At 37.8% G+C, this 27,512-nt stretch overlaps 1 protein-coding gene across 5 annotated transcripts in view; it reads right to left on the bottom strand.

Moving 5' to 3' along the window:
- Positions 1–27,512, bottom strand: part of LOC132793557 (hemicentin-2) — a 76,433-nt gene that overhangs the window by 44,488 nt on the left and 4,433 nt on the right. For 4 of the 5 annotated variants that reach the window (XM_060803533.1, XM_060803551.1, XM_060803567.1 and 1 more), the window contains exon 2: positions 20,372–21,000. In XM_060803533.1, coding sequence (XP_060659516.1) covers positions 20,372–20,702 — 331 coding nt within the window. In that variant the 5' untranslated portion in view covers positions 20,703–21,000. Of the gene's footprint in view, positions 1–20,371; positions 21,001–21,923; positions 21,999–27,512 lie in introns of those variants that run through there. The other variant, XM_060803541.1, reaches the window with a different exon arrangement.

Raw genomic sequence — 27,512 nt, 5'->3', positions numbered from 1 at the left:
TCGTAAAGGTAGCTATAAAGTTGTTAACAATTTAGTTGTATGCAGTACATCTTGTTGATAGGGAATGCTGTCGTCACTTTCCTCGTTAATTATTTAAATCGTTAAAAGCTGTACATTTTTTTGTGCACCCATGTCGAGTTGCTGTGTGTGCATTGGTGCGTTGTGTATTTAACTTTTTGAGCCGCTTTGTGGTAGCATTATAAAAAGCTCTGAACAGTACGTTCTACTGTACTATGTATATATACATACGAGGACCAGAAGGAGTACAAGCATTATGGCCACATTATGGCATCCTCCAAAAATTATCACATAGTATGTGTTTGTGGTTTTCGCAGTCACATTCTGCAAAGTCAGCAGCTTCCTCTTTTGCGTCAACTCCCTACTTATCGTCAAAGTTGATTGCTGTGTTCATTAGATCACTACCTTTTAACTCATTTATAATTTATTGTTACTATTTTCAGAACTAGCAGTAATGATGGTTTTGATTTTCAAATTGCAAATAAAGATTGGTCTGACAATATTATATGCGAGGAAAATGTAATAGGATTATTGTTTTCGCATTGTGGTTGGTAATTTATTAGAATAATTATCCCGTACACAGAACACTGTCGATTATAAAGCTCCTAGTTGTTTATATTTTTATATAGCCTAACAAAAATGAAGCAAATCACAAGTGTACCTTAAGGCTTCATTGCAGATCGATGCGTATAGCTTTCAATGAAATTTAAATTTGTAAAACAATGTTTGACATACAAACTGAATTAAATTCAATAAGTAGTAGCGTAAAGTAGATGACAAAAAGAAATCTAATGTAGCTTTTTGCTATGCTATGTGACCCCAATAGTAGCTCATCTACTTATAATCATAATGGCATTATAAGAAGGATGATTTTTGATGTGAACAGATTGCGAAAATCCACTCTTAATTACATTTTCAAACTGAATTCTAGGATAGAAGGGTTTGATATGTTAGCTTTACGCCTCCAGCAGCGTTAAGAGTCGAGACGATATAGTCATGTCATATTCGTCTGTCTGTCAGATTGTCTGTCCACCTAGATCTCAGAGAGAGGAAGCCTTCATATAAAAATTGTAGATGTTGTTTAAAATTTAATTTTATAATACAAAATACGGCTGCTGCTATTAGGTCTCAGCTGCCATTGGCTTGCATTCTGGTATATTATGTACTCCATGGTATATTTGAAATTTAATAGTATAGCAATTACGAAATTTTGCCATTGGTATATTTTAGTATTCGTTCACTATATTAATTTGGTAATAATTGAGAGTGGGGTACATTTCAAGGAACTTAGTATAAAATTTTATTAGTTTTCGCATGTTCAGTGAACACTATTCACAATTAGCATAACAATATTTTTTAAATCAATATTCAAAATATTTCTCGATCAATTAATACTCGAGCATTATCGAGCTTGTAAACTGAGTTTAGTGGCAGGATCCTTCCATATTTTTCGACATTAACCATTTGCATTAATTGCAAAAGGAGCTGATAAGCAGACTGCTGACCAGGACATTAATTACCTATTTAATAAACTGTTCATCGAGATATCAATTCATTCTGATTAAAATAATTGCTCACATAAATTTTTTTAAATATAACTGCTTAAAATAAACTTTATTTTAACACGGCAAATTATATTACTGTCAATAAATCAGAGCAATAGTTATCTACTAAGATGAGCGAAGGATCAATAAGGTGAAAACAAATCCGACAAAGAATGGAATAAACTTTAGCTTAGCTTTTATACAAGGAGTTCAAAATGCAACAAACCGCAGAGTAAACTCACAATGAGTATATAAATATTCGACTAAGATATACCCTATACCCAACTTAGCTAGGACAATCCATAACGGTAATCCATAAAAGCGAAAAATGATTTATGTGCACTCATTTCAGTATTAGAGACCAGATAATTTTTCAGATTGTCTTATAGAATAATAGAATAATAGAAAATTGACTAAATGTACATATGTTCGCACCGGAAGATGAAAGCTCTTCATATAGTTGAAGTATAAATGAAATTTTTTATAAAAGCATCAGTGCATCAAGCTTTTATACCCTTTGACGCTTATTGACGATGAGCACCCGAGCAGACTACAAAAAGGGGGTGGAAACTAGTTGGTTGGCAGACACAAATGAAGCAGACAAATAAGGCCAGTTTTATTATAAAGTAACAAAAATCTGCAATCTGTGCACAACTGAACTCAACCCTATGAACTGGCCTCTGAACTTTTGTGGCATGGCTATAAAAAAGTGTTACTGTTCTCGATTGTTGGTTTTGGTCTTTTTGTTGTTGTCGTTGTTGTTGTTGTTGAATAGTTGCTTCGCTACTGTTGCTGCCTCACAAAAGCAACTTCAATTTTATGCAAAAGAGGCAAAAAGTTCAGAGGTGTTGACCATGTTTGAGGCAAAAGTAGAGGCGAATATTGAATTTGTTTTAAATGACAGCATAATAAGCCAACAGACCCAAAAAACTTTTGCGAACTTCGGACCCAAGGGGGAAGACTGAAGCCGGGTATGAAAGTAGTCAATTTATGACTGCTGTGGGAATTCGAGACTCTTCGACTTTAAAACAAGATTTCGAAAAATACTTTAATTGAAGTAAAAGGCAGTTGAAACGTTTTACAATAGATCAAAATAGACTTTGCAACTATATTTTACAAGTCAATCATAGAATATTTACATTAATTTAGAATTAAATGTGTTCTTCACAATTTTAAGATTGAAAATAACGCATTTGATTAAAGTCTCAATTTGTAACTTTGCTAAAAAAAAAGCATGCTATTCACGAGGTCATTCAGCATTCTCCCAAAGTATTATTCGACCTGAAAGTTCGAAAAATCAATACAATACAGTAGTCAAAAAATAAGAAGTAAAACAAAGTGAACGTGCAACACTTATTGTGAGCGGCAAACAGCAAGAACAAAAACTATTGTGCTCTCATACCTTGATATAAAGCATCCAAAAACGAAAAACTATTTTGCATAAAACAAAAGTTTTTGGGTTTCTCTATGGGAGGCTATTGAATCATACAAAGCACGTATTACATATACACAGTATGTTCCACAAAATATAGTAGGTATATGCATGTTGATATGAAGTGCCGTTGTGTCTCAATGTTGCTGTTGCTCGTTTGTTTGTCGCCATAAGGAGACAAAACGAAGAATGTATTGTGAGAGATGAGCGCAAACAAACAACACACAATACTCTTGCTCATACGATAAAACCTTCTCACACATTGACCTACATTTATGCAATAGAAACTTTAGAAGAATCAAATCGAATAACATAAAAAAAATCGCACTTTCTGCCGTTGATGGCACACAGGATGGGCCGTTGACAGCAGCTTCCACGTGAGCGTTGTGAGAATTTGGCGATATTAAAATATCTCCTGGAATTGTGTACTCCACCAGTTGCATAGACAGAGAGAGAGAGAGAGAAAGAGAGAGTGACTCCCACTCGTCCTATTTAATGTCGTCTTCTCTTTTTTTCTATTTTACACTCTGCTTTTGTGCACTGTCATTTGCTGAATATTCATATTTTTGATCCCAAAAACTTATGAATTATGAAATATGCATACAATTGTCTCCCTTTCCCTAGGCCAAGTCGAAAGAAAGAACGAAAAGAATGCAGTCAAAGCAGAGCTAAAACCAAAAAACACATCATGGAATCTCAACTCAAACTCCCGCCGTCTCTTAAGAGAAGGCTAGCACACATTTTTTAAGCATGTGCAGCACATACATATAGTAGAAATATCTCTGTATATATAAGTGGATATATGTATGTATGTATGTCTGCTGCTGTTGGGCGCTGATGCATTCTGGCTGAAAGCGTTTGCAAAATAAGGTGACACAATTTCATATATTTTTTCACCACTTTGGCTCTATTTATTGTTTCTCATCGTAGAATTTAAAATGCATTTATATATGTTGATGGTACTTCAAATGAAGCTCGTTAGTCATGCAAAGCTAGACTATTATGTATAAATTAAATATTGGAACAACCGTTCCACAATTTGCAAAATACTTAGAATTGTTCTAAATTCCAACAAACTACAAAAAATACAAAATTATGTTCAAAAGAAAATTAATATATAAAATCACTTCAGTTAAATTGATTAAAACTCACAAAGATTCGCATAAATTGAAATTTAAAAAAAAAAAATTCCTCATATTTGAGGTGCTGTAAGAAAAGAAACCTTTAAATTTTTGTAGTCTTAATTATATTCATGTTGACTATTTCCTGGTTAGCTTAACATACTATATATGTATCTACATACATACATACTACATGTTTTTTTTGTTGTTTTGGTCTACAGCTTCGCCTACTCGGGTTGTCGTGGAGGAAATAACTTACAATTGACCTCGTTAGCCGCAATCTCATGTGAATTGTCCTTTATGGACTCATCTCACTTTCCTAGTCTCATTTCCTTTATCTTTCTCGCTCTGGCTCTCAATCTGTCTCTTTTTCTGTTTCTTTTTCTCTCTCCACTCTCTCCATACTTCTTCTGATGGTTCTTTTATCTCGTTTTGCATCGGTCTGCGAGGTACTAAGCCGGCTAGTTGGTTAGTTGGCAGTCGTATTAGTGTCGTGACCTCTTGAAGTAGCATTTCCTGCTTTTTCATGGGCTAAAGAAGCCGCACCCTCAGTAGCTAATAGTGATCCAATTATGTTTAGTCCAGGAGCATATACCACACTGTGAGCACCATCTTGAATACAGTATAAATTGTGGTTTCTCTGCCACGTAGGAAACATGCAGTATACTACAGTTCTGATACACTTTCTGACTAGCTCAAATTGAAGCGTGTGCTATTTTTACCGTTACTTTAGAGTGGGAGATGCAAACATAGTTAAAAGTTGCACATTTTGTGCATTACTCTTTATTCTTCATTCTATATTTCGATCTTTCTTGTTTTCCCATTCTGCTACGAGCGACGAAACAAAACTTTAAGAAGTGACGTATAATTTTATACAGGAATCTACGAATACTATATTCATATAATTTCTACCATACATTATATGTATGTAAGGTTTGCAAATATAATTTTACTGTTATCAATTATTGCGATAATTCGGAACACAAAGTCGCTTATTTCTTTCTAATATCAGATCAAATATACATATTGAAACTATCTAATATGTTTTTTACTGCGACGAAAGATTCAAATGTTAAATGAGTTTAATAAAACGAGCAGCAATTGTCATTACAAGAACACACACGCCTTCGAAAATGGGAAAAATAATAATTGTGAGATGTTTCGCAAGACTCATTGTCGTGTGTTGAAATTTAAAGGATTCCAGCAGGTTGTTGCTGGGGCTCTGGTGCGGATTGCAAATAAATTAAAAATGATTGTGAGTGCGGTTGCTGGTAGCACAAATATGACGTACCATCTACCACATTGGGTTTTATTTCAGTGTTTCATTGCTGTTCGTTGCAAGCATAGCAAATCAACGCACATGAAATTTCAGCAAACAACAAATGTAAAGTCCCTAAAGACATATAACACACGCACACACACACACACACACACACACACACACGAATAACAAAATATAACTTGTTATCTCATCGGTTCTTTTTTATATAAATAATATTTCGTCTGCCTCGTTTTTGGTGGTTCCCCAGTGTAAATGTAAACAAGCGCTTATCAAAGTATGTATATGTGTGTATGTTTGCATGTGTCTAAAGAATACATTCATACGTAACACATATGTACATATATGTATGCATGGACACATGTGTGTATGAGTGTGTGCGACAGCGTGTATTTGTGCCTGTCAACTGTCATTGCCAGTTGGTTATGTGGCTTTTGGTTCAGCGAACAGCAACAATAACAATAACAAATATTACAACGCTGAGAACACATTCCAATATTCATACCAATGAAAAGGAAAGAGAAACGATAGCAAATATGTTCAGATGTTATTTGTTATAGCCTAAACAAACTACCAATAATAATATAGAACACAGTCCTTGATCTGATGAATGAGCAACAAAAATATGTGCCTAACACAGTCTTTATCAAATATTTCCATCAAAAAATACATTCATTACTTTATAATTAACATTGTTGCCGTTTTAAGATTCGTGTTGTACATACAATTAAATTCCTCGTTCGACACGTTTCATTTCGTTTAAGAAAATCGGAGTAAAAACTAAACACATATGTACATATCATATATGGATTAAAAAAATATGAGATACATTCCATAACTACCTTTTAACAGTGCTTCTGTAGCTATTCTAGTTGTTGTTTCTGCTGTGATCCAAATAATAAAGGTTGAATATTGCAACATTTTGCTTTAAAAATGTCATCACGTAAGTGTTAAAATCGCTCTACGTATCAAAGCCAACATCTGTGAGTGTTGTGTAAAAGGGAAGTGAAGGGAAGGGAATAGATGTACAAGCAAAGAGCACGACTCAACATCAAGGATAGATACATACATGACAATTGAACTTTATAGGTTTGAACATACAGATGTATGTGATATATATATAGCAGCACACACATATTTATGTATTTATATAGGGATATGGAGGATTCAACATAGTATATTCAATTCGCTATGTTACGCTGATCTAAGCATCCTCGACGGGCAGCAGCTGTTACCGATTGTTGTCGCCTTTTAAGGCCGCTCAGCCGCATGAATTCTGAAAATGCTTGCGAATGCTGGCGATTGCATGTGATAGGAGTTGTGTATGAAGCCTTGTAATAGCTTCAACTCTCAGCAATTGTGACAAATGTGGCACAAAACCTTTGATAAAGCAAGTAAAACGTGGTTTTATAAATTGTTACAAAAATAGTCATAATGTTGTTCACAACTAACGTAAGTACATTTATGAAGTAGTTATAAAATTTTGGTATTCAAAATGACGAGGCATTAGAAGGTTAGCCCTCTAAACAGAGCAATTTAAGAGAGCTCCGCTGTATTCTTCTCTGCTTATAAAATAAATAAGAGGAATTCTAACAACTGTGACCAATTGAATTTAGCATGTGATATTTGAAAGAGAACAAATCTGCATTTGCAAGAGCAAACTTTGTATGCGGGTGCAAGCGAGTGCACTATTCTAATTGTCAAAGCAAGCGTTTGCTGATCGTGTCTTTCACACAGGCAAGCTCGCATATTCAACTGTATTCTGCAAAAGCATAGAGCGAAGCGAAGGCGAGTAAGTGCTCTGAAAGAGAGTTCTGTAATGTTCTCACACGTACAGGGGCTTACATACATACATATGTATTATGATGCTTTCGCATTCTTTTGCAAAACTTTAATTTATTAACAATAAAACTTTAATTGATTGAATTATGAAAACCGCTGTTTGTCATTTTTGTCTGAATGAATGGCATACTTCAAAAATATGTATGATATACATATGCAACATATATTTAATTCAAAGCAAATTAGTCAGCAGTTCAGTAAATAAAGTAAAAGCTGTGAGATGCCCACTGTATTATTTTTTCACTACACTAAATTAATTTATCGCAAAATATTCAAACATACCGAAAGCTATACAAACAGACAGATAAACAGACGAACATTGCTATATAGTCTTGGCTATTGACGCTGATTAAAATATACATTCTTTAGGGTTCGGAAATGACTATTTGAATCTGTTCGGTTGATTTCCACAAAAGTAATTTTTATTATAGACCAGCTGAATAATTACACAGATTGACAGAAAAAGCTTAAGATATCACCCGTGTTCTTTTTTTTATAAAGTGGCTGTGGCATGTTTTATAAAGTTTTATATACTTAAGATATTCTTGACTAATATTCATATATGTATATAAATTTGTATATGCATTATCAACAAATTAACAAAGTTCCCTCATTTACCTCATAAAGGCTATTTTCTTAAACGTTAGTAAAAACAACGGTTACCTGAAAGTGTCGAACGGCAAATTCCAAAAATGATTATATACATATATATTTATGCATGCCTCCCGCAATATGCAACAACGACCAAAAAATACCACAAAGGTGTTTGCAGAGCGTCAAAATAAAATATTTTATTGGCACGCACATCCCGTCGAACCCAACCTTATTCTAGTTACTCCTGCCGCCTTTACTCGCATGTTAACAATAACAAACAATAGGTAAACTAAAAACAAACGGTAGCAAAGCCCGCCCTCGAAAAAGGAAAAAAACGAACAAAATGAAAAGGAAAGGAAATATGTATATTGCGTTTTATCTTCAGATTTAGGTTTTGTGCGACAAAAGCTTTTAATATGCAAATGACCAAATGAGTGGCCCCAGTCGAACAGCGGTAAAAAGTGGGAGAAACCCTCTCAGCTTTTGGTATGCGAAATGCGCGATGGTCAATTGGAACATTTGCACATTTCATTAACGCGCGTAGTTGAACATGGCCTCCCCAAAGGCAGGCAATAGCAATGGCTTCGACTTGTGTGTGTGTGTGTGTGGGGGAGGAGGGTAGACTTCCTCGACTAGGGCGGACTATTTGGCTTGGCTCTTAACTAGCTGACGCAGCTGCAAATGGCCTTGCTTTGATGTTCTTGCCTTAACTTTACCAATGGGCTATATGTAAATTCCTTATGCCAGTGCAAGTATGTGTGGCTTGACGCTCGCTTCCACACTTCAACACACTTATTCATGCACATTTGCATATCATTATGTGTATTTGGGCCAAGCCAAGCCACGCCACGCCACGCCATGCTAAACGAAGCCGGCAGCTCAGACGTAACACCCAAAACTCACATAGTTTCCTAGTGCTCTTTCTAGCATACACACACATACTGTATCTCTATCTCTCTCTCCCTTCCCCCTCCAGACAACACTCGTTCGCTCTCGTTTTGCCTTACCGGGTAGTAATCTTAGCGCCTAGATTTAAGATTATGACCTGGCTGAGTCTGCGGCTCGCCGCTAAAGTATCTTTGGTATGCCAGTGAGTAAATCTTTGGATGCCGTTGGAACTCACAGGTTGCAGGTCGCAGGTTGCAGGTGTCAGGTTATTAATGTAGCATTCAACATCACAACTCAGTCATTCAGTCAGTCCGTCAGTCTTAAATGGGCTTTCAGTTATTACACTATGAGGCACATTCGGCATTTCCTTAGGAACCAACGAAGAATATTAGATTTCATTCTTTTAATATTGTAATTTCAGTTCGTTGCTACTACAAAGAGAATCTCTGATGCCACACCTTTGATACTCTTCTTGTTTTAAACATTTACAAATTTTGATTGATTTTATATAATTAAAATCGTTAAAGTGAATAAAACTTTATTCAACAGTTGCTTTTATTGGTACCATCGTTGGAAATCGGACTGAAAAATCATTTGACATACGAATAGAATAGAGTTTGGCTTTGGCTGATGCTCTTATGCGAATTAAACAAATTATGTAAATGAGCTCATCTTTCTTGTTTAGATAATTTCAATACACATTAAAGTTATATTATTTTAATTCGCCAAGATTACAAGCACTTATTTAACCGAGCAGTCGGACTCATTTTAAATGAGACGTATGAAATCTATTGTAACTTTTGCTCCGATGTAGTATCGTCTGCTCAATTAAACTTTATTGTTCTAATACTCAAAGCTCCCAGCGCTGCGCTCAAAATCCAATTAAACTTAAAAAGGCGTCTGGTGCAGGCGCCATTTATCCTGTTTAAGGATTCCATTTCCTACGTGACATATGCACAATTAAAATTTTTAATTGCCTGAAAAACTTGCCATCATACAGCGTCAGACAAAGAAAGTGAGAAACAAAGAAGGGGATAAGGGGACGAAAGAGAAATATGTGAATGTTATATACATACACATGGTATGGCTGAAAACCTAATTCCAAATTGAGCCACGTTTGTAACCTTGAACCTTGACTGCTCTAAGCTGGGGGCATAGAGACAATTCTTTAGATTCTCTCCCATTAGAAGCAGCAACAATGCAAGGACAATGTTAGTCGTTGTTATCGTTTTTGTATTTGTTTTGGTTTTTGTTTTTGTTTTTGTTGATGTCCTTGTCTTGTCTAGGCGACTCGGCGTTTGCGTTTGGCGTTGACGTTGGCGTTGGCGTTGGCGGGTCCATTGGCGTAGTAGGATCTTTTTGTGTATTCCTTGGCAAGCTTGTGTAGCATTTAAGTTACGCTTTACCCTAATAAGCAAAAGTGTCTAACGTAGCGTAACTAAATGCGAAAGGCAAACATTTCATTAACAAACACGCACAAAGTGGTAAGGTGCTATCAAGCAGCAAAAGAGATTCCCTTCCATGTACAGTGTGTGTGTGTGTGTGAGAGGGGGGAGGACGATTTTCTACACATTGTAGACAACCAGCCAGTTGACAGTTATGTATGTAATATTTTTTCTTAGCCTTGTATCCCACCAAAAACGGGGCTGTCTTTCTGCCTACCAGAGCTCAGTCTACAGGCTAGCTGTCAAGCCCACAAACACATGCAGACAGACAAATACGTACATGTTCTCACACGTTCACACACCCACACACACGAACTTTGTGTGCGCTCTTTGAGGGTGTGTTTGAAATTTCATAATATCTTTCATTTCATTCTTTGCTTTACTTTATTTTAAGCTCTTTGCTTGATTAGAAGGTGTTGCCATAAATGTCCTTTGTGCGCTGTGTGTACGTACTTGTATCTGAGTAAGTGGGTCTGTGTGTGTGTGTGTGTGTGTGTGTGTGACTCTGTATGTGAGTGTGTGCAAGTGGGTGTGGATGTGTGTTGGCTTCAAATATTATTCCAGCTTTTGTGTGTTTGCTCATGTGTAATTTACATTTACCAAGTGCTTCATGGGGACAAGGCAACAAGGCGACAAAAATTTAATAAGACTCGGTAAATGCTCATCCTGTTATTCGAGAAATGATTAAGGCATTGCTCAGCTCTTCCAAACGATACACTGCCTTCAATTGAGCATAAATATGAGTATCAGGATGTTTTTATACCCGCTACCCACTGGGTAGAAAGGGTATTATAACTTTGTGCATGCAGGAAGTGTATATAACAGGCATCTCCGATATATAAAGTATGTAGAAAAGCCGAGGCGTCTGACTGTCTGTCTCTCTGTCCGTCTGTCCGTATAAATACAAAAATCTCAGAGACTATTAGAGATAGAGATATAATTTGTATCGACAGTATCAAGGTTGTTTCAAATTCTTGCAACTTCTATATATATTTTAGTATTTTTTGTGTTGTATTAATTTGGTATATTCTAAGAATAATACCACTCTGTTATTTGAATGTAGTACTTGTCATTTTTATTATGATAATTATCAGATGTACAAATATCGATTTGATTCTCAAGACAGAGTTGCTAACGCATTCTATCATCCTCTCCCGCAACCCTTATCTTGAAAAGGGAAAACAGCATTAATCGGAGCTTCCACCGCACTTGCACTGCCAATTTCCTACACCCGCGAGCATAAACCGCAATCAAAGTCGCCGTCGGTTGCCGTCGAGATACCCGCTGAGATCTTTCGCTATGAGTAACTAGCGAATTGATGCTTCCACCCTTAGCCGAAAGCAACAACAAGCAGCCACCTATAACCCTCAGACGTTATATAAGCCACATAAAATACAAAGTGCCGCTGCTCCTATGGCTGCTTCTCAACGGGTGCGTTCAACTTTTACGTATTCAGTCGCCATAAATGTCATATTTTATCTGCTCCTGCCACCCCGACTGTAACTGTGGCTGTGGCTGTGGCTATGGATGCTGCGTCGTCATCGTCGATGTCTGGCTAAAAATAACAGTTTCTAGCGCAAAACTTTATTAAAAATTTATATACAGTTGCTGCTGCTGGTTTTGCGTTTGCGTTTGCTTTCGCTGCTGCTTTTACTTTTGCACACTCTGCCTTTGAGTTTAAAGTTTCATTGCTGCCATTTTTTACGACTGCCCAGAAAAGTGAGCCACGATTTTGCTGAGCTACCAACACGATGTGGTCTATTTATAGTGGGCGTGGCTTTGTGCTTTTGCTTTCGCCTTTGCACCACATCTCAATTCGTGGGTAGCCAAGGGCACTGGCATTTCTATAATTTAATATATGTGAACAACCAAAGTAGATCAAAGAGGTTGCGCTATTCAAGAGTAACTGCCACGAAATAAAAAGGGACTGAAAAAGAGCGCCGAAGAGTCTAAATATATTTCGAAGCATACATATTTAACTTGTCAATTTCATCGACCCAACAACAGAGGATGAGCTGGTCTATATAAGGATAACAATATCCTACGACACATGGACTTATCAATTACATTTTCCTATTTATCGATTTGTTTCAATGTTTCAATATTAAATGTCGAAATGGTTAATTTCTTTAATTTAAGAGTCAACAAAAAAGAAAACTTAGAACATTATTACACTCATAGAACGTATTTATATTTAAAATTTAATTAAAAATACAAATTTAACTACTCTTCTTGAAAAGAACACTAAACTGAGGACAAATACATCGAGAGACATGAATTAATCAGCCTAATGCTAAAACAAAGTAAAAAGTACCCGCCACCTATTTTAAGGAAAAGCATAACAGTGCGGTATTATTAATAAAATATACCGAATTTATATACTGGAATATAAACCAATGGCCATATTTGGTATATTGATATAGTACTACATTCAAAATATTCCAAAGAGTTCAAAATATTTCATATTCGCAGCCAAAGCATATAAGAGATTAGACTTCGTTTAATATGCTTAAAGCATACAATTAAGTAGGTAATATAATATAAAGTAGCCTTTTCGTGGTCGTACTAAACATTGCCGTAGTTTATTCAAAATAAAGCTTATAAACTTTCGTGTGTTTCTTTTTAAATTAAGTTTCTAGGTCAGCCGCAAGCAGCAAGAACTACGATGACAACGCAACAAGAACAACATTAGCAGCCACAATGCAGCCAAGCAGCTGCTGTTGGTAATGATAATGGTAATGATAATGATAATGATAATGACGAAGACGAAGACGTCTTCGTCCACAACACCCGTCCGAGGAGAAGTCTAACAAATTGCAAAATCCACTTCAAGCCACACCTTGAGTAAACAGATTCGACTGCAGGTAAAATAACTCGGACCCAAACCATGCTGCCACAACTTAACTGTGCACACTGTGCGTATACTTAACGTAAAACCCTAAACCACAAAACCGCTAAAGAAAACAAGCAGCTTTGAGTAGACTAGGGACTAGTAAGACGGACAGAGAGAGATCGAGCGATGTAGCTGGTTTTCTTCTATCCCATGCTTTTCCGGCAGACGTAGCATTTTATTTAAACTGCAGTTAATTTGCAGTCAAGCATTTTAATTGTATTTTTGTAATCTGTCTTCTACTAGTTTTACATGCGACAAATTCAAACGACATTGTGCACCGTGGTTCAACGTTTATAAAATGCATAGTGCATAGAATTCTAACAAATATTTGATTGCGTGTCATAACTTGCTTAGAATGTTTGAAATTAGTATAGGTATTAATGTAAGATATGACTGATCCGTTTTGAGAATCACTTTTGTCGATTTGCTATCCACAGTGCTGAGGGTCGGTCAGTCATTTGCCATTCGCCATTCGCCATTCTCTATTCGCCATTCGCCATTCGCCACTTGCCAGTTGATGTTGCCATCGTCTTAGGCTATTCGGGTTGGGAATGGCAGTTTTACAGCTGCGGCCAAAATGGCAAAGCCACTGCCATTTTTAATGCAATAAAAGTCAACTTAAAATATGCAAATTACAGTAGTTTCAAATTTGTGCAGACTGCCGCGACTTGTGAGCTCAGCTCGACTGGCACTCGACTGGGCTCCAATTCTCTTGACTCCCGGACTCTGGCTGTCCTGGCTGTCGGACTCTCTTGCTGCGTGTGGCTGCCTGAGATGTCCAAGTGGATGCGCAGCTGAGCTTTGCCTGGTGCGAAATGTCATTAACATTTCTCCGGGCCATGGACTTTTAATTGTCTGGTTGGGTTTCTTCGGGCACAACCCAGCAACCTCAACCCCGCCTTGACCTCGGACGCCTTTGAAGTTGGCCAAGACATTAATGTATATTAGTGTCGCAATAAATTAAAAGCATTTTCCTGTTCATATTTGCCAGTGTTCGTCGCACTTAAATCTAATTGCAGCAAAGCAGGGCGCAAGACTGGCACTTAAATTGCCGTTGTCGTTGAATTTGCAATTGCGAACTTTCATTTCGTAATCAAACACACGCAAAACGCTCAACTAATTCGCCATTTTAAATCCATTCTCACACCTGTCCAGCCACCTGGCAAATTCGCTAATGAGTCGTATCATGTTACTGAAAGCTCAACTACTTGTACATGTTAGAGCCATCCTTTGTATATTTCTAAAGCAAAAAATATACTCAAGGCAGCCCAAGGCGGTGCCCTGCCTGGCTTCCTTGTTTGCAAATAACAAAAGCGTCAATTCCAAACAATGCTTAAGTGGGAGGTCTCAAAGGTCTCGCAGGTCTCGCAGGTTATCGCTGGGTGTCGAGCTTCCATCACTAAGCCTCTTAGCAGAAGGTGTCAAGTTTAAAAATCAATTACTTCAAAGTATTACAATAAGAAATCAGTCCCATCTCCCATCTCCTGCTACCCAAACTCATTTAATACGTAATCACGACCCCAAATATGGTGTCTTTTTTTTTAGTGTCGCCTAACGATAAAGAACACGAAATGTTTGTAAACATGAAACCTGAATTTCAAGTAATTGATGAGGCTTCCGAGTGTGTCAAAGAGTCTCTCGCTAATGCTGTATCATCACCATTATATGATTATTATTTAAAATATACCTATGTATATCAGTTCAGTGAAATAGCAGCCTTTAAAAACAGTTCAACAGAACGAAGTGTTCCTCTTTAATGAGTGAATTGAAGAGTGTCCCCCTACATCACTTAACAAGTACATTAAATGGACTCAAGCTTAGCATGTTTCACTTAGTCTAACAATGATAAATTTCATTCATCATTTCTCATTAGGCAACTACGGTTCGGCTCGTCTCCAAACAACCGCACCACATTGCCACATGGAGCAAATACATGCCATAAATGGATAGCATCGGAGTGTATTCATAGTAAACGACTGGAATATTTTTAGTCACTCGCGAGGCTTAGAATTAACCCAAATGGAGCGCGTGTCTTGCTCAAGTTCACAACTTAAATTGCGCAACACGCACATCCCCCTCCCCCTATCTCATTGCCCCCTCGGTTGGCCTCTGTTCGCAGCCTGGGACACATGCAAACTGCGTAGCATAGCCTTTGATTGATGGAGTTCTACAAGAGATGGGGCGCAACATTTGTGAGGCATTCAGAATGCTAAACACTAATGGCAGCTTAAATTAGATTAGAGACCTCTCCGAGAGAGGCAACAGCCAGCCCAAGGAGGCACCCGAGGAGTGAGTGTGACGCGTGACCAACGCATTTGCCATTTCCGCACCCGCAGTCGCACAACCGCACTCCCCTCCTCGGTCCTATTCTCCTTCAATTTACATTTTCCAAACGAATGTTTTTTCCTTCTCGAATTTGCTGCCAATTATTTAAACTATTTGGTTAGCCGAAAATTAACGCATATCAAATATGAGCTCATAAAAATCGCACAAAAACGTATAAACAAGATTTATGGCTACTGACGGCGGGCACACGCAGTTAATGGTCATAACGCATACGCAATGTTGGCCCCTTTACTTTGAGTGAATTAAACATAAATACATATGTATAATGCACCTCAAGACCATGCTTGTTATTCGATTTTATACGATTTGCAAGAGCAAAAGTGGGCGTGGCAACAATTTAAAGCAAACATGATCTGCGTTTAAAAATAAAAAGTGCTGTCGAATATGAAATTATATGTCTAACTCCTATAGTGTCGGAAATGCAATGTTTCACATTTAGAGACGGACAGACAGGAGAACAAAAAGACGGGTGTAAAAACCAAAATATGAAATTTAATATTGTGAAAGGACTTTTATTTTGTACTTTATATAATATTACAATTATATTTTTACTCACAATATAAACATGCCTTGAGGCTATCGACTAGAATGGAAATTTAAATAAGGGTATTTAAAAACAGCTATGACATCTTTCGTGTTTTACTTGCGTTTTTGCTCGCGTCACAAAATGAAACTAAAATATATGAATTGTATTTTATTGTATTGTTTGTTTGTTTCCTTTTCCATGTTTAGGCCGTGTGAGTAAGCACGTTTGTGTCGTTGTTTGTACGGAATTTCATGGTTACAAATAGTTAATGTACAGTTAATTATTACATAATTACTCGTCCACACGACAGAGAAATCGTGCATTGCCGGTCTTCGAACTGGTAGCAACTGCAAAGTCCATTTTCTCTCTGCCACCATTGGCCGGTTGCCGTTGACCATCATAAATATTAATTATAAAAGCAGCGTAGGAATAAAAAACCAAACACGAGCAGGAATAATCATAATAATCAACAAATGGGTTAACGTCCTGAATCACACAACCTTCCTGCTTCTCGATTGAAATGAAATTTTTATTTAGACTCCGCCGTAAAGGGGCCTTGGAATAAAAAGTTTCATAAAATCGGGTCTCCGTTCAAGCTAGCTTTTTTCGATTTCTACCAACTTCCTATATTTTTAATTGGTTCAAGCCAGCTTAATAGTAAATGGAACATCTGATATGTTGAACCTCAGGCATATTGAAGAAGTTGCATTAGGACGATTTTAATTATTTTTCTGTATCGATTTCACATTTATAGACGAAACGCATTTGATTGAAGTATTTATTATTCGTTATACATAATAGCTTTTGAAAAATGTATACAATATTAACAGTGCATTGTGAAGTCTATGATAAGAAGTTCAATCAATTTGGTAATTTAAGTCTCTTTAACATCCGCAACTAAAGCGATGAATATTGCACAACAGTAGCATAGCCAACAAGCAAAAAAAAACACAAACATGTAATGTCAACGTAAGGCTATACAAGTAAAATATAATATTTGCTTTTTGCGTCGGGCTCTTACCTCTGACTTGACGCAAATTATACGAGCTCAACCCGTACACTTCGGTAGGTGTGTGTACTCGCATTGTAATGTAATAATAACATGAAATAATTTATGGTACATGGAAGTCACAAAAATGGGAGAGAAGTTTGTGCCCCTCCCCTGAAAAGTTATCGTTCACCACACAAACTCCACGAACCATGTCCCAGCTTGTTACTACGCCGTTGAGTCAGCTGCCAGTGACAGCCTTTAGCCGTAGCCGTAGCCGTAGCCGTAACCGTGGCCTGTAGTCGCAGCCTTTTGCCGTAGCCTGTAGTCGTGGCCTATAGGCTGCTTGTAGGCGACTCTTTAGAATTTTGTTGCAAATGTATACGCGAGGCACACATGCACGCACAACATCTCTGCAACTGGGTGAGGAGGAAAACTTGCAGATTCTATGGATTTAGTGAGAAAAACTGCGTTTCTCTAATGGTTGCAAGTGGTGGGAGCGCTCTTTTGTATTCCGAACTCTGTTGCGTTCTTTATCCTACATCCTTATTGTCGAATTTCAGGCACCTTTTTGAAATTCTTCGGCTTTTGTTTTACAACTTTTTGGCTTGAATCCTTTTGAATTTGAAGCACGCGCTGCATTTGATGTTGGCGAAATTTGCGCGCGGCGAAATTCACAATTTCTTTGCACAAAGGCGAAAGAAATGCAGTGCCGCTGAAGCAGCAGCATGACGACAAATAAAGGACGTAGGACCCGCCAGCGATGTCCTTTGTGCCCAAGCACGTAAATTGTGCAGATAAGCGACGTAATTTGCTTTTTGTCACAACATACCATGCTAGCCCTAGTGACAATAAGTGAATCTTGGCAATACCGGACTACGATATACTCTTTACCTGCGTTATCAGAGACTTCCTAATATACCATATTGTAAGTATACCATCAAGCTGATGATTTCGGACAATATCTGATGCTTTATGTGTGGTATATACTTGTTCATCATCATCAACATCAAATTGTTGCCAAATACTTTCTGCTTTCTATCTTTAGCAAAGGAGAAAAATGTACAACCTCTTTCCGCCCAATTCACTCTTAATCAATTAGGGCCGCAGATGCTGCCAAATCACCTGACAAACAGACACTTGTCAATCCAAGCTAATGATATTTAAAAATTCACTGAAAACTCATCTACAACCTGCCGTCAGCCCCAACTCACGACTGCAGATTTCCACTAAGACAGAGAATTTTCCGAAAGATTAATAGTTGAAACATTTTAGAGCGCGGAACAAGTACAAGAATTATAATATGTTGAGGGTATTAACAACAACAAACATTTCAGCTTCGTGGCGTCTAGAGGAAAGTGCTGAGAGTCTCAAAATGAACTCGTGGCAATGCGTCAAATGCAATTAGCAAGTCCCCAAATACAAGTACTAAAGCATTCTTTGTTTATATGCTGAAAATCCCGAAATCTACTCACTACCTGGGCTTCAAATCTCTCAGGACCTGTGAACCTGTGCGCATAACCAAAGGAAAAAAAAACATGAACCCGCAAATAACAAACACGCGAGAGTTTTCCTTTTTCTTTTTTTGTTGTTTCTTTTTTATACAAAGTTTAGTAACCGGCAACTGTGGTGACGTTTTCCGGAGGCGGCAACTGCTGCACTCAACATGTTGACAAGTTTTTCGGTTGTACGAACAAACTTACCAAATGGCCAACTGTCACTGAGCCATTCAGTCAGCTAGCCAACCAGTCATTCAGTCATTCAGTCAGTCAGTCATTCAGTCAGTCAGTCAGCCAGGAAGAGCGACAGTGTGTTAGTTTGTTAGCCAGTCACTGTTTACTCCTCGTTGCATACTTTTAGGCGCCTGCTTAGCTGCAATGCATTACAACGCTGTCCCACTTCATCCACTCCTAGTTCGCTGGGTTCGTTCTCGTTCTATGACCGCTGCTCCTTCGAGATTTATTATGGCCTAACGCTGCTTCATCTCACTGTGCAACTCTGCTGAGCTGTGCTGTGCTTTTGCCGCTGTTGTGGACTTTGCTTCATGTGATAAAATGCTTGACACTTTTCTAAACGCCCAAAGTTTTTGGCTGGCAAGAGATTGTTCTCAACTCTTACCCCTTCCTCACCCCGCTCACCCGCTCTAGCTACTTTTAAATGTGTTTTAATGCCCGTCTGGTGCTGCAGTTACAACTTCTCCCCATCTTGGCCGGCTCTATCTCTCTCTCTCTCTCTCTCTCTCTCTCTCTCTCTGACTCTCCTGTCTTTACAGTTTGTTGACATTGTCTGGCTTACAGAGAGCATAAAGCAGAAATGATTTACGCAGTTTTCCACTTGCATACCCGCACATGTTGTGTGTGGCCCGAACGTGGCCCGGGTATAATAAATAGCCAAGCGTTCGGCAAGGTACTTTTGTCAAAAAGCTCGAAGACCCGCATCCACCGCAGCCCCTTGCCCCTTGCAACAAAGGTGTTTTGCCCAAAAGTCACCTGAGAAAGAACCGAACGAACAACACTTCCTGGCTAGTATCTAACCAGCGATAAACTGAGTGGGACAACTCCAAGTTGAGAGAGCTGCATTTGTCAGGTGAGCAACAACTTTTCAATCAACTTGTCTTTTGCTCTTTTACTGCCTTGAGAGTCCCTAAGCTGGTGATTTTCTCAGCGATACAACTTTCTCGACATTTAAAAAGCAATTTCACTCTCAGATTGAAGTAAAGTGTTGCTTAAATTAAATTGTGTTTTGTCATACTTTTCCATGATTGTCCATATCATTCAGAAATCGTTGTTCGAAACTTAAATGGCGAATGTCCTTCAGTTATTCGAATCACCTCTCATCCACTAACTAGTCTAAGAACTACAAAGAGCAAGTGCTTTGAAATACATAATATCAATAAGCACAAAAGTTGTTCAGCATGCAACTCGACATTTTCTCCTGAAATTTATATATGTTGTATGGGTAAATTAAGAGAATTCAACTAACTTGGATACAAACCATCTTATTGTCTTTCTATCTATGTGCCACGACTGAAACTTGTCAAAATTCCCATAAACGTTTGCTCTGCGCTAATGCAGTGTTTAGCTGAACGAATGGAGCACCGATGGAGAAATGGAAATGGTCGAAAGCCTTGTGCAGCAGGTAGCTCAAACACATAAAGTGGGATGAAATCATAAATGCCCGGACACGTGCCAGAGCAGGAAACTTGCAACTTGCAACTTGCAACTTGCATCTCGCTATTTTCCAGTTTCCACTTGCCCTATTTCTAGAGGCTGACAACGGGGTGTTAAAGTTTTTGGCATACGCGGAGCCGAGAGTTAGTTAAATATTTAAATTTATTTATTGGAGCACCTCGGCTTTCCCTAGAGTCAGAGCCAAGGAAGCAGACAGCGTCGTCCGTTGTAGCCTGGTTGGCCATTTAAAATAATCAGAAAACAAAAAGCATGAGCCAAACTTACCGTGTGCATCTTTGCCCAGTCCGGAGCCAACGGCACCTAAGCCCATGCCGAGGCCCATTCCCATTCCCATGCCCATGCCCATGCCCATGGACACTGCACCGTTGTGTCCTGTGGCAGCTCCTGTTCCTCCTCCTCCTTCTCCTCCGCCGCCACCGGACATAGAGTGTTGGTGTGCTAATGTGACCGGCATTACGAGAGCCTGGGCGAGCAGCAGAACCAGCGCCATAAAAATTTTCCACATTGTTAACGTGACCATTTGACTTTTATTGCACTTCATTTTCATGCTCTCTCTCTCCACATCGCTCTGTCTCTCCTTAATATATCTATACATACTATATACTTATATATATATAGATATATATGTATGTATGGTTTTGTAATTTCTTGTTGACCAAAAGCTGCAGTTTGCTCGTGCTTTTTTTTTTAATATTTTTGGTTTTTTCTCCTTGCGCTTGTTGATTTTAATTTGATGTGGCTTAAGTTGGATTTGGTTTGCAGATTTCGCCAGTCGCCGCTGCAGTTTTAGCCCGTCCGGTTGCTGGTTTCTGGTTCACTTCTCCCGCTGTCCAACTAGACATTCTCATAGCTGAAGTACATTTCGAATATTTTCCTTGGACCCGGATCGCCAGCTAAAAGAATTCCAAATGGAAAAAAAACTCAGTTGAGCACGAGTACATTGAAAAGTTTTTCCGCAAAATATGGAAAAAAGAGGGGGAAGAGGCAGAAGAGCTAGTTAAAAGTTGAACAAAGTTTTGTTAAAGTCAAATTGAAGCCGCAATTATCGAGTTGTAAAGTGTCGATACGCCCACAAATATATACGCACAGCTGTAGAAATTCCCAACTAAACTGTCTTAAGGTAAGACCATTCAGTTATCAACTACTTAAGGCAACACTTGGAAAGCGTCATCTTGAGCTCTTATTACACTTCAATTCAAAATTATATGTCACAATTATGCCAATTGCATAATTCAGATAGACTTTACACATTTTTTACACATATGTATATTGTAGATGAATTTTGTATGATGATATTTTAGTTGTGGATTCAATTTTTGAATGAATGGCACTTATTTGATTTTTGTAAATTTCATCAGTTATTCGTACTCTTTTTTATATTATTGTAAGAATAATACATTTACATCTCATTTATTTATTTTATAAAAAATACTTTCGTTTTTTAAAAAATAAACCTTTTTGACAACTGACTTTCTTTCTTTGCGTCATTTCGCATTCTTCTTAATACCCCGCTTAGACTGGTCAGGAAGAAGAAGAAAATTTCCGTTAAATACAATCTTCCGCCGCATCATTCCTAAGCGGCTATCTGTATGACAGGGACGACAAATGGAGCAATAACTCTGAAAATGTGGCCGTATTCTGTCAAATATTTTGGTATATTTATATATATTTCGAATGCTTTGTTTCTATTGACTTTCAGATTATTCTTCATCCTGCCTGAGTTTATTTTCCTTTTCACCCCTGAACAGTTGTTCATTATAGAACCGCATCATTGAAGCAGATGCACTTGACTTAAATAGGGTACAAAGCTACAAACCTATCGATAAACTCTGGTAGGCACAGAAATGGACCAACTGACGCAATAGTCGTAAAGTAAATTTTCAACTTATTTCCAAACATTTTTTTAAGAAAGATAACTTGGCAGAGGTAACTACAAACAAAAGTATTTCATAATTGACCAGAGCTCGCATGATTTGTTTCGTTGTGTGGAGTGCATAGAATAACTCGCATGAGAGACGGATTGTATATTGAAAGCAGCGACAAGCAGCCAGTCTTTCAATAGATTGTCAAGTCCCAAAAGTCCATCTCGTCTCGTCTCGCCTCATATTCAAACCCTTCACCCAATCCATCGTGCCTCATTTCAAGTAGCGTTGTAGATAGAGCAGAAGCAACAAACAAAAATTTACAATTTCCGGTGAGTCCTTTAACTGGCTCTCCACCCAGCGAACCCCTATCTAAGAGTATTGCTAGAGTAAGAGTAGATTGTCAGAGTTCGATAAAAATTTGCCGTAAGCAAGGAAAATTCGAAGGAAATGCTTCGCTGCGTCGCTCACTAAAGCAACAGAAAGCAACAAACATTGAAAATATTAAGGTACGAAATTTGACAGACGACATAAGAAAGGCAAAGGCAAGTCATATACCTTTTCACTAAGAAAGCAACGAAAATATACAATTTATAAAAAATGTTCAGATGCAAATAATAATGATTTGCAAATACAAAACGAGGCACACAGCAAACTCCGAGGTAACTTGAGCAACAAAAAGAAAACAGAAACAGGAAAGAGGAAAGGGGAAAGGGGAAGAGAAAGAGCAATGCTGACAAGAGAAAGGTGGCGCTAATAAATAGACACAAAAGGTGATACCAAAGAAGGTTGCAACAGATACTGACTAACTCGAAAAAGGCAAAAGGTTCACAGTCTAGGCAAAGAGATAAAATTGTGAATGGGATTCTCGGGGTGAAGACGACCATGAGGACAAAAATACAAGAAAATTCCCTGGCAAATCAATGGAAGCGCTACCTGGCCAATTTTTAAGTTTCATCTGACCTTTTTCCTTATACTCTTTCCAACAAGAGTCCTCCAATGTTTCAGAATAGGTTTGCTTAGCAGCATATTCTCAGTCTCTTATATGCAATTTGTTGTCTACATTAGATGCACCCGAAAGAGTATTCGAAACAAAAGCAATGAAATTCACTTTTAAATTCCTTTTTTCTTCGGTTTCCATTGTCATTTTGTCAACGCGTCCGCTGAGTGTCGTCGCTAGAATAAAATAGAATGAGAAATGGAACACAGGGGATGGAGAATGGAAAATGGAGAATGGTGTACAGATGAAGAACTTCAAATGGAAGGGGAAATGGGAATGAAAGTAATGATAAGGATGTAAGACATTACAATAAGCGACAAAATGGCAGTGCGATAAGTGAGGCGAAGTGCGAAGGGCGATGGACAACGGAGGGACAAAAGAAGGTGTCAATGTGCGAGCAATACTAATATAACAGCTGATAATACATCCCATAATGATGATAACGACAACGATAATTAATGAAACGTTAATGATGACGATGGTGATGATGATAAAGCAAATGGTCCAAGCGGCAATTACGAACAAAAAATTTGTGTAGGTTCCATTTTTAAATATCGCACAAAACAAGAACGAAACTGAACTTCAACTACACTTGAGCAATTTGCGCACAGTCGAGTGCGCGCATTAACCCAGAGAACAATCAGTAATATATGTATATGTATGTATGTACATACATACATATGTACACATAGATATATGTATGTATATACTCGCACATCCATCTACCCACAGTCGGAACCAGAGACACAAAAGGACACAAAAAAATACAACAACAAAGAGCGAGCCAAAATCAACATGGCGTACAGGCGCCGGAAACGGAAACGTCGGACGGTCGAGAGACCTATCTACCAACCGATAGCCAAACAGTCTAACAGCAACAGGAAAAGGGGCAAAGCAATGGAAAATATCTAAGATATAAAGCATGTATGAGAACTAAATACTCTAATTTATAGGTTTTGTGATCTATTTCACTTCTTAAATTATTTGAATGCAAAATTATAATTTTCATGAAATATAGTTTGCGTTTAAATTTTTTATAATACATCGAAAACATGTAAGAGAAATTAAAATTTAAAATATTTATAATGTGTAAGATTGCTAAATTTCGCAATCTTTAAGTGATGTAATATTTGTGTGTCTTGCAATATTTCATAATCATTTTACTTTTGTTTTTTTCTGAATATGTGTAGTACACAAAACTATTTAAAGATGTAATACTTTTCTTGTATACTCTCAGCACAGTCAGAGGAATGAAACAAAATGAAAATGGTAGCATTTTATAGACACATTTTATTGCATGAAGGCAGCTGTCGCATCGCTGCCAGCACAAGCAATTCAAACTGGAGAAATCGCTCCTGACATGCACTCATATGATATGCCCGTCCGACAACTACATATGTGTGAGAGTATATGTGTGTGTGTGTGTCTGTGTGTGTGTGTGTGTTTCTGTGCGCTAGTGTATGAGCCACTCTAGACAATGGCCCGTCAATAGCTGCCTCGGCATTTCCTGAAACCCACTCCACTCAGTTTGCGAATCCGAGCCAAACTTAACACAGCTGAACCGAACTCAACTCTGTGTGGCTCGTTGTAGTTTATTATTCCCGCTAGTCTCATTCTTTTCTATTTGGTCTAAATAAATTTTTATCATGTGCAAAAGCGGCACAAGGTCCAGCTTTCCAGCTAGCCAGCTAGCAGTCGTATCCAATGTGGCGGTGGTCTCTACTCCGGTCTTCGGGGCAGTCTATCATGGCAGACGCCAGTTGGTTCGTTGGTTCGTCATTTCGGGCGTTATTCATTTATTCATTCATTCATTCGTCCTTCTTCTCGCCCTCGCCCTTGCCTCCCTCTCTTTGTCTTCTTCCTCGTCCTGTGTTGCTCCATTCCCTTCGACTCCCTGACTGTTTCTTATGGTTTTTGTGGTTATTGAAGCGATCATTTGGAACATGCACAGCATTTTCATGTTTGTTATTCTCTCTGCTTTTCCTCTCATCCTCATCCTCATTCCGGCTTTTGCCTTTATTATGGCCAACACTCTCCCTGCACTCTCTTTCCGCTTTACTCTGCTCATGCTATCCTTAGTGTACTGTTCTTTCCCTATGTCCATTATTAATGGCCAAAACGTTTAATATGCGAATTTAAGAAAATTACTTTCATAACACGACATTAATGGCGACATAACTTCTCCCTCTCCCGCTCCCTCATCACCACCAAATCGAACTCCCACTCATTGCATAAATGCTGGTCGAGCTCATAACGCATATCTGATTTTTAGTGTCGATGAGATTTATGCTTCCGTTCTGGACTTCGACCGATTCGCGCAGCTTGACTTATGGACATCGCTTAAGCTTCGCGATTTATTGGTATCCTGCTGTTTTCTGCCCAAAATGTATACTATATGTATGTGCTCTCACTGTACATATGAGCCCCAAACAGGGGAGGGGGGGATAATTCAATTGAAAGATAATTCTTGCAGCATTTATCGCACTTTCCCAAGCATGCGGTGGCAAAAATGAAGTGTAAGTGCTTTTAATATTTATCGAAAATTCACATTAATTTAATACATGACTCCACAAAGTTATGTTCTCTTAAGATTAGTAGTCCAGAATATATAACTATGGATATTGGTCACAAGTTAATGAGAAGCGATTAATTCATTTAAGATTAATCACAATTCGAAGAAAACAACATCCTCACCACTGAAAACAATCACTTCGTAGTCTATGTTAAAAATTCCATTTCCAAGTTCGGTGCCTCTTTCAATAAATTTATGTAAATATTCAATTTTAACAATTTCTTTTGCCGCCTTTGACAAATGATAAGGCCAAACAAAAAGCAGTCAAGCAGACAAACTTTTCACACTCGGAACTCACTCGGTGAGAATCAGGCTAGCCCCAAAAAAAAAGGGATGTCCCGAATTTACGTATCAAAATTAAAATGAAACCACACAAAGAAAAGGAGATTGAGTTATTGGAGGGAATGGAGGAGGACGGGGAATACAGAGGCCGAAAAGTTTGCAACATGTTTTTATTATAAATTCCGAGGATGCCCGACTACCAGATACCTCGAGGCAGCTAGCTTTTAATATGAACTCGGTCAGAGCATAGAACCAGATGACAAGCCAAATGCCTCTGCATAATCAGCTTCTCTTTTGACAAAATATAGTCAGGAAGGGCCCTCATTATGTCTGGCACATAATTCTACCCATTCTCAATTGGTACAGGGTGGAAAAGGGAAAATGGAATGGACCATGTGTCCCGCTGTTGCTGTTCATCCTTATAGAAGGATCAAGCCATCACACAGGCACAAAGTAAATTTCAATTTAACCTTCATCGAGCAGAACTCATTTATATTTATAAATGCGCCGACAACGCAACGGTGAAAACAGGAAATGAATATAAATAAATGCCAAAGTGAGGAGGATGAGCAAATAGGAGTTGTGGGAGAAGGAAGTTCAAAAAGACCGAAGAAGGAAATATGAGTTCAAGCACAATAAAAAAAACTGCGTGTGTCTCCGATCAACATAAAAATACAACAACAACAACAATGCGAGTGGCAACAGATAGAAATGAAAACAAAATATACACAATAGTATCCTCACTCATGTAGCTAGATGGAATAGAAGAACAGTCATAATAATAATAAAAATAAATAGCCAAAACGGGCAGAAAACCAGCATCGAGTTAAAGGGATACAAATCCATCAAACTCGAGGGTAAGTCAAATTATGAAATGAATTTCGTCTGGCTTCAAGTCAGTTTTGTCTCAGTTAAGAAAGTAAAGAAATTCAATATTTATTTATATAATATAATCAACAAGGACCGATGCATTTACATATCATACAATTCAGACATTGTATAGTCTTCGTTAAGAGAGAACATCGTACATCGTATACATAAGTAAAATAATAATAATCGATCCAACCCTAACTTTCTGATGATGGATTTTAAAAATAATGAAGAAAGCTGTTGACTATCTTCAACTTAAGTAAATTTCCAGCAAAACTTTTTAACCAGTTTATTTAAAACAAGTAAGAAAGCTACATTTGAGTGTGCTCGACTGTGAGATACCAGCTACCCATTTTGAATAAAAGCAATATATTTTGCGGTATTATTCTCAAAACATACCAATTATACTACAAAAATACTAAAAATATATTTTGGGGTATTATTATTAAAATATTCCAAATATACTAAAAATATACCAAATGGTATATTTGGTATATCGATATAGTACCGCATTCAAAATATACCATAGACGGCACAATATACCAGATTGTTGGCCAAAGCAAATTAGACCCCTAGTAACTAGGCGTTTTTGCCCATACAAACGTATTTCTTTAATAACTTCGACAATTTTTATCTGATCGCAACCAAAATTTTAGGAATCATAACTACTATAGTTGTTATTCTATATACCAAAATTCTAGCTTTACAATTACGCTTGTTATTCGGTTTTTTCGATTTGCGGGGGCGGAAGTGGGCGTGGTAAAAATTTGAAACAAACTTGATCTGCGTACAAACATAACAAGTGCTGTCGAAAAAAAT

Source organism: Drosophila nasuta, chromosome 2L, assembly GCF_023558535.2.
Source record: "Drosophila nasuta strain 15112-1781.00 chromosome 2L, ASM2355853v1, whole genome shotgun sequence".
In the NCBI taxonomy this organism is placed as follows: domain Eukaryota; kingdom Metazoa; phylum Arthropoda; class Insecta; order Diptera; family Drosophilidae; genus Drosophila; species Drosophila nasuta.
Note: the sequence above shows the minus strand (reverse complement) of the source record. Positions and strands in the feature narration are given on the sequence as shown.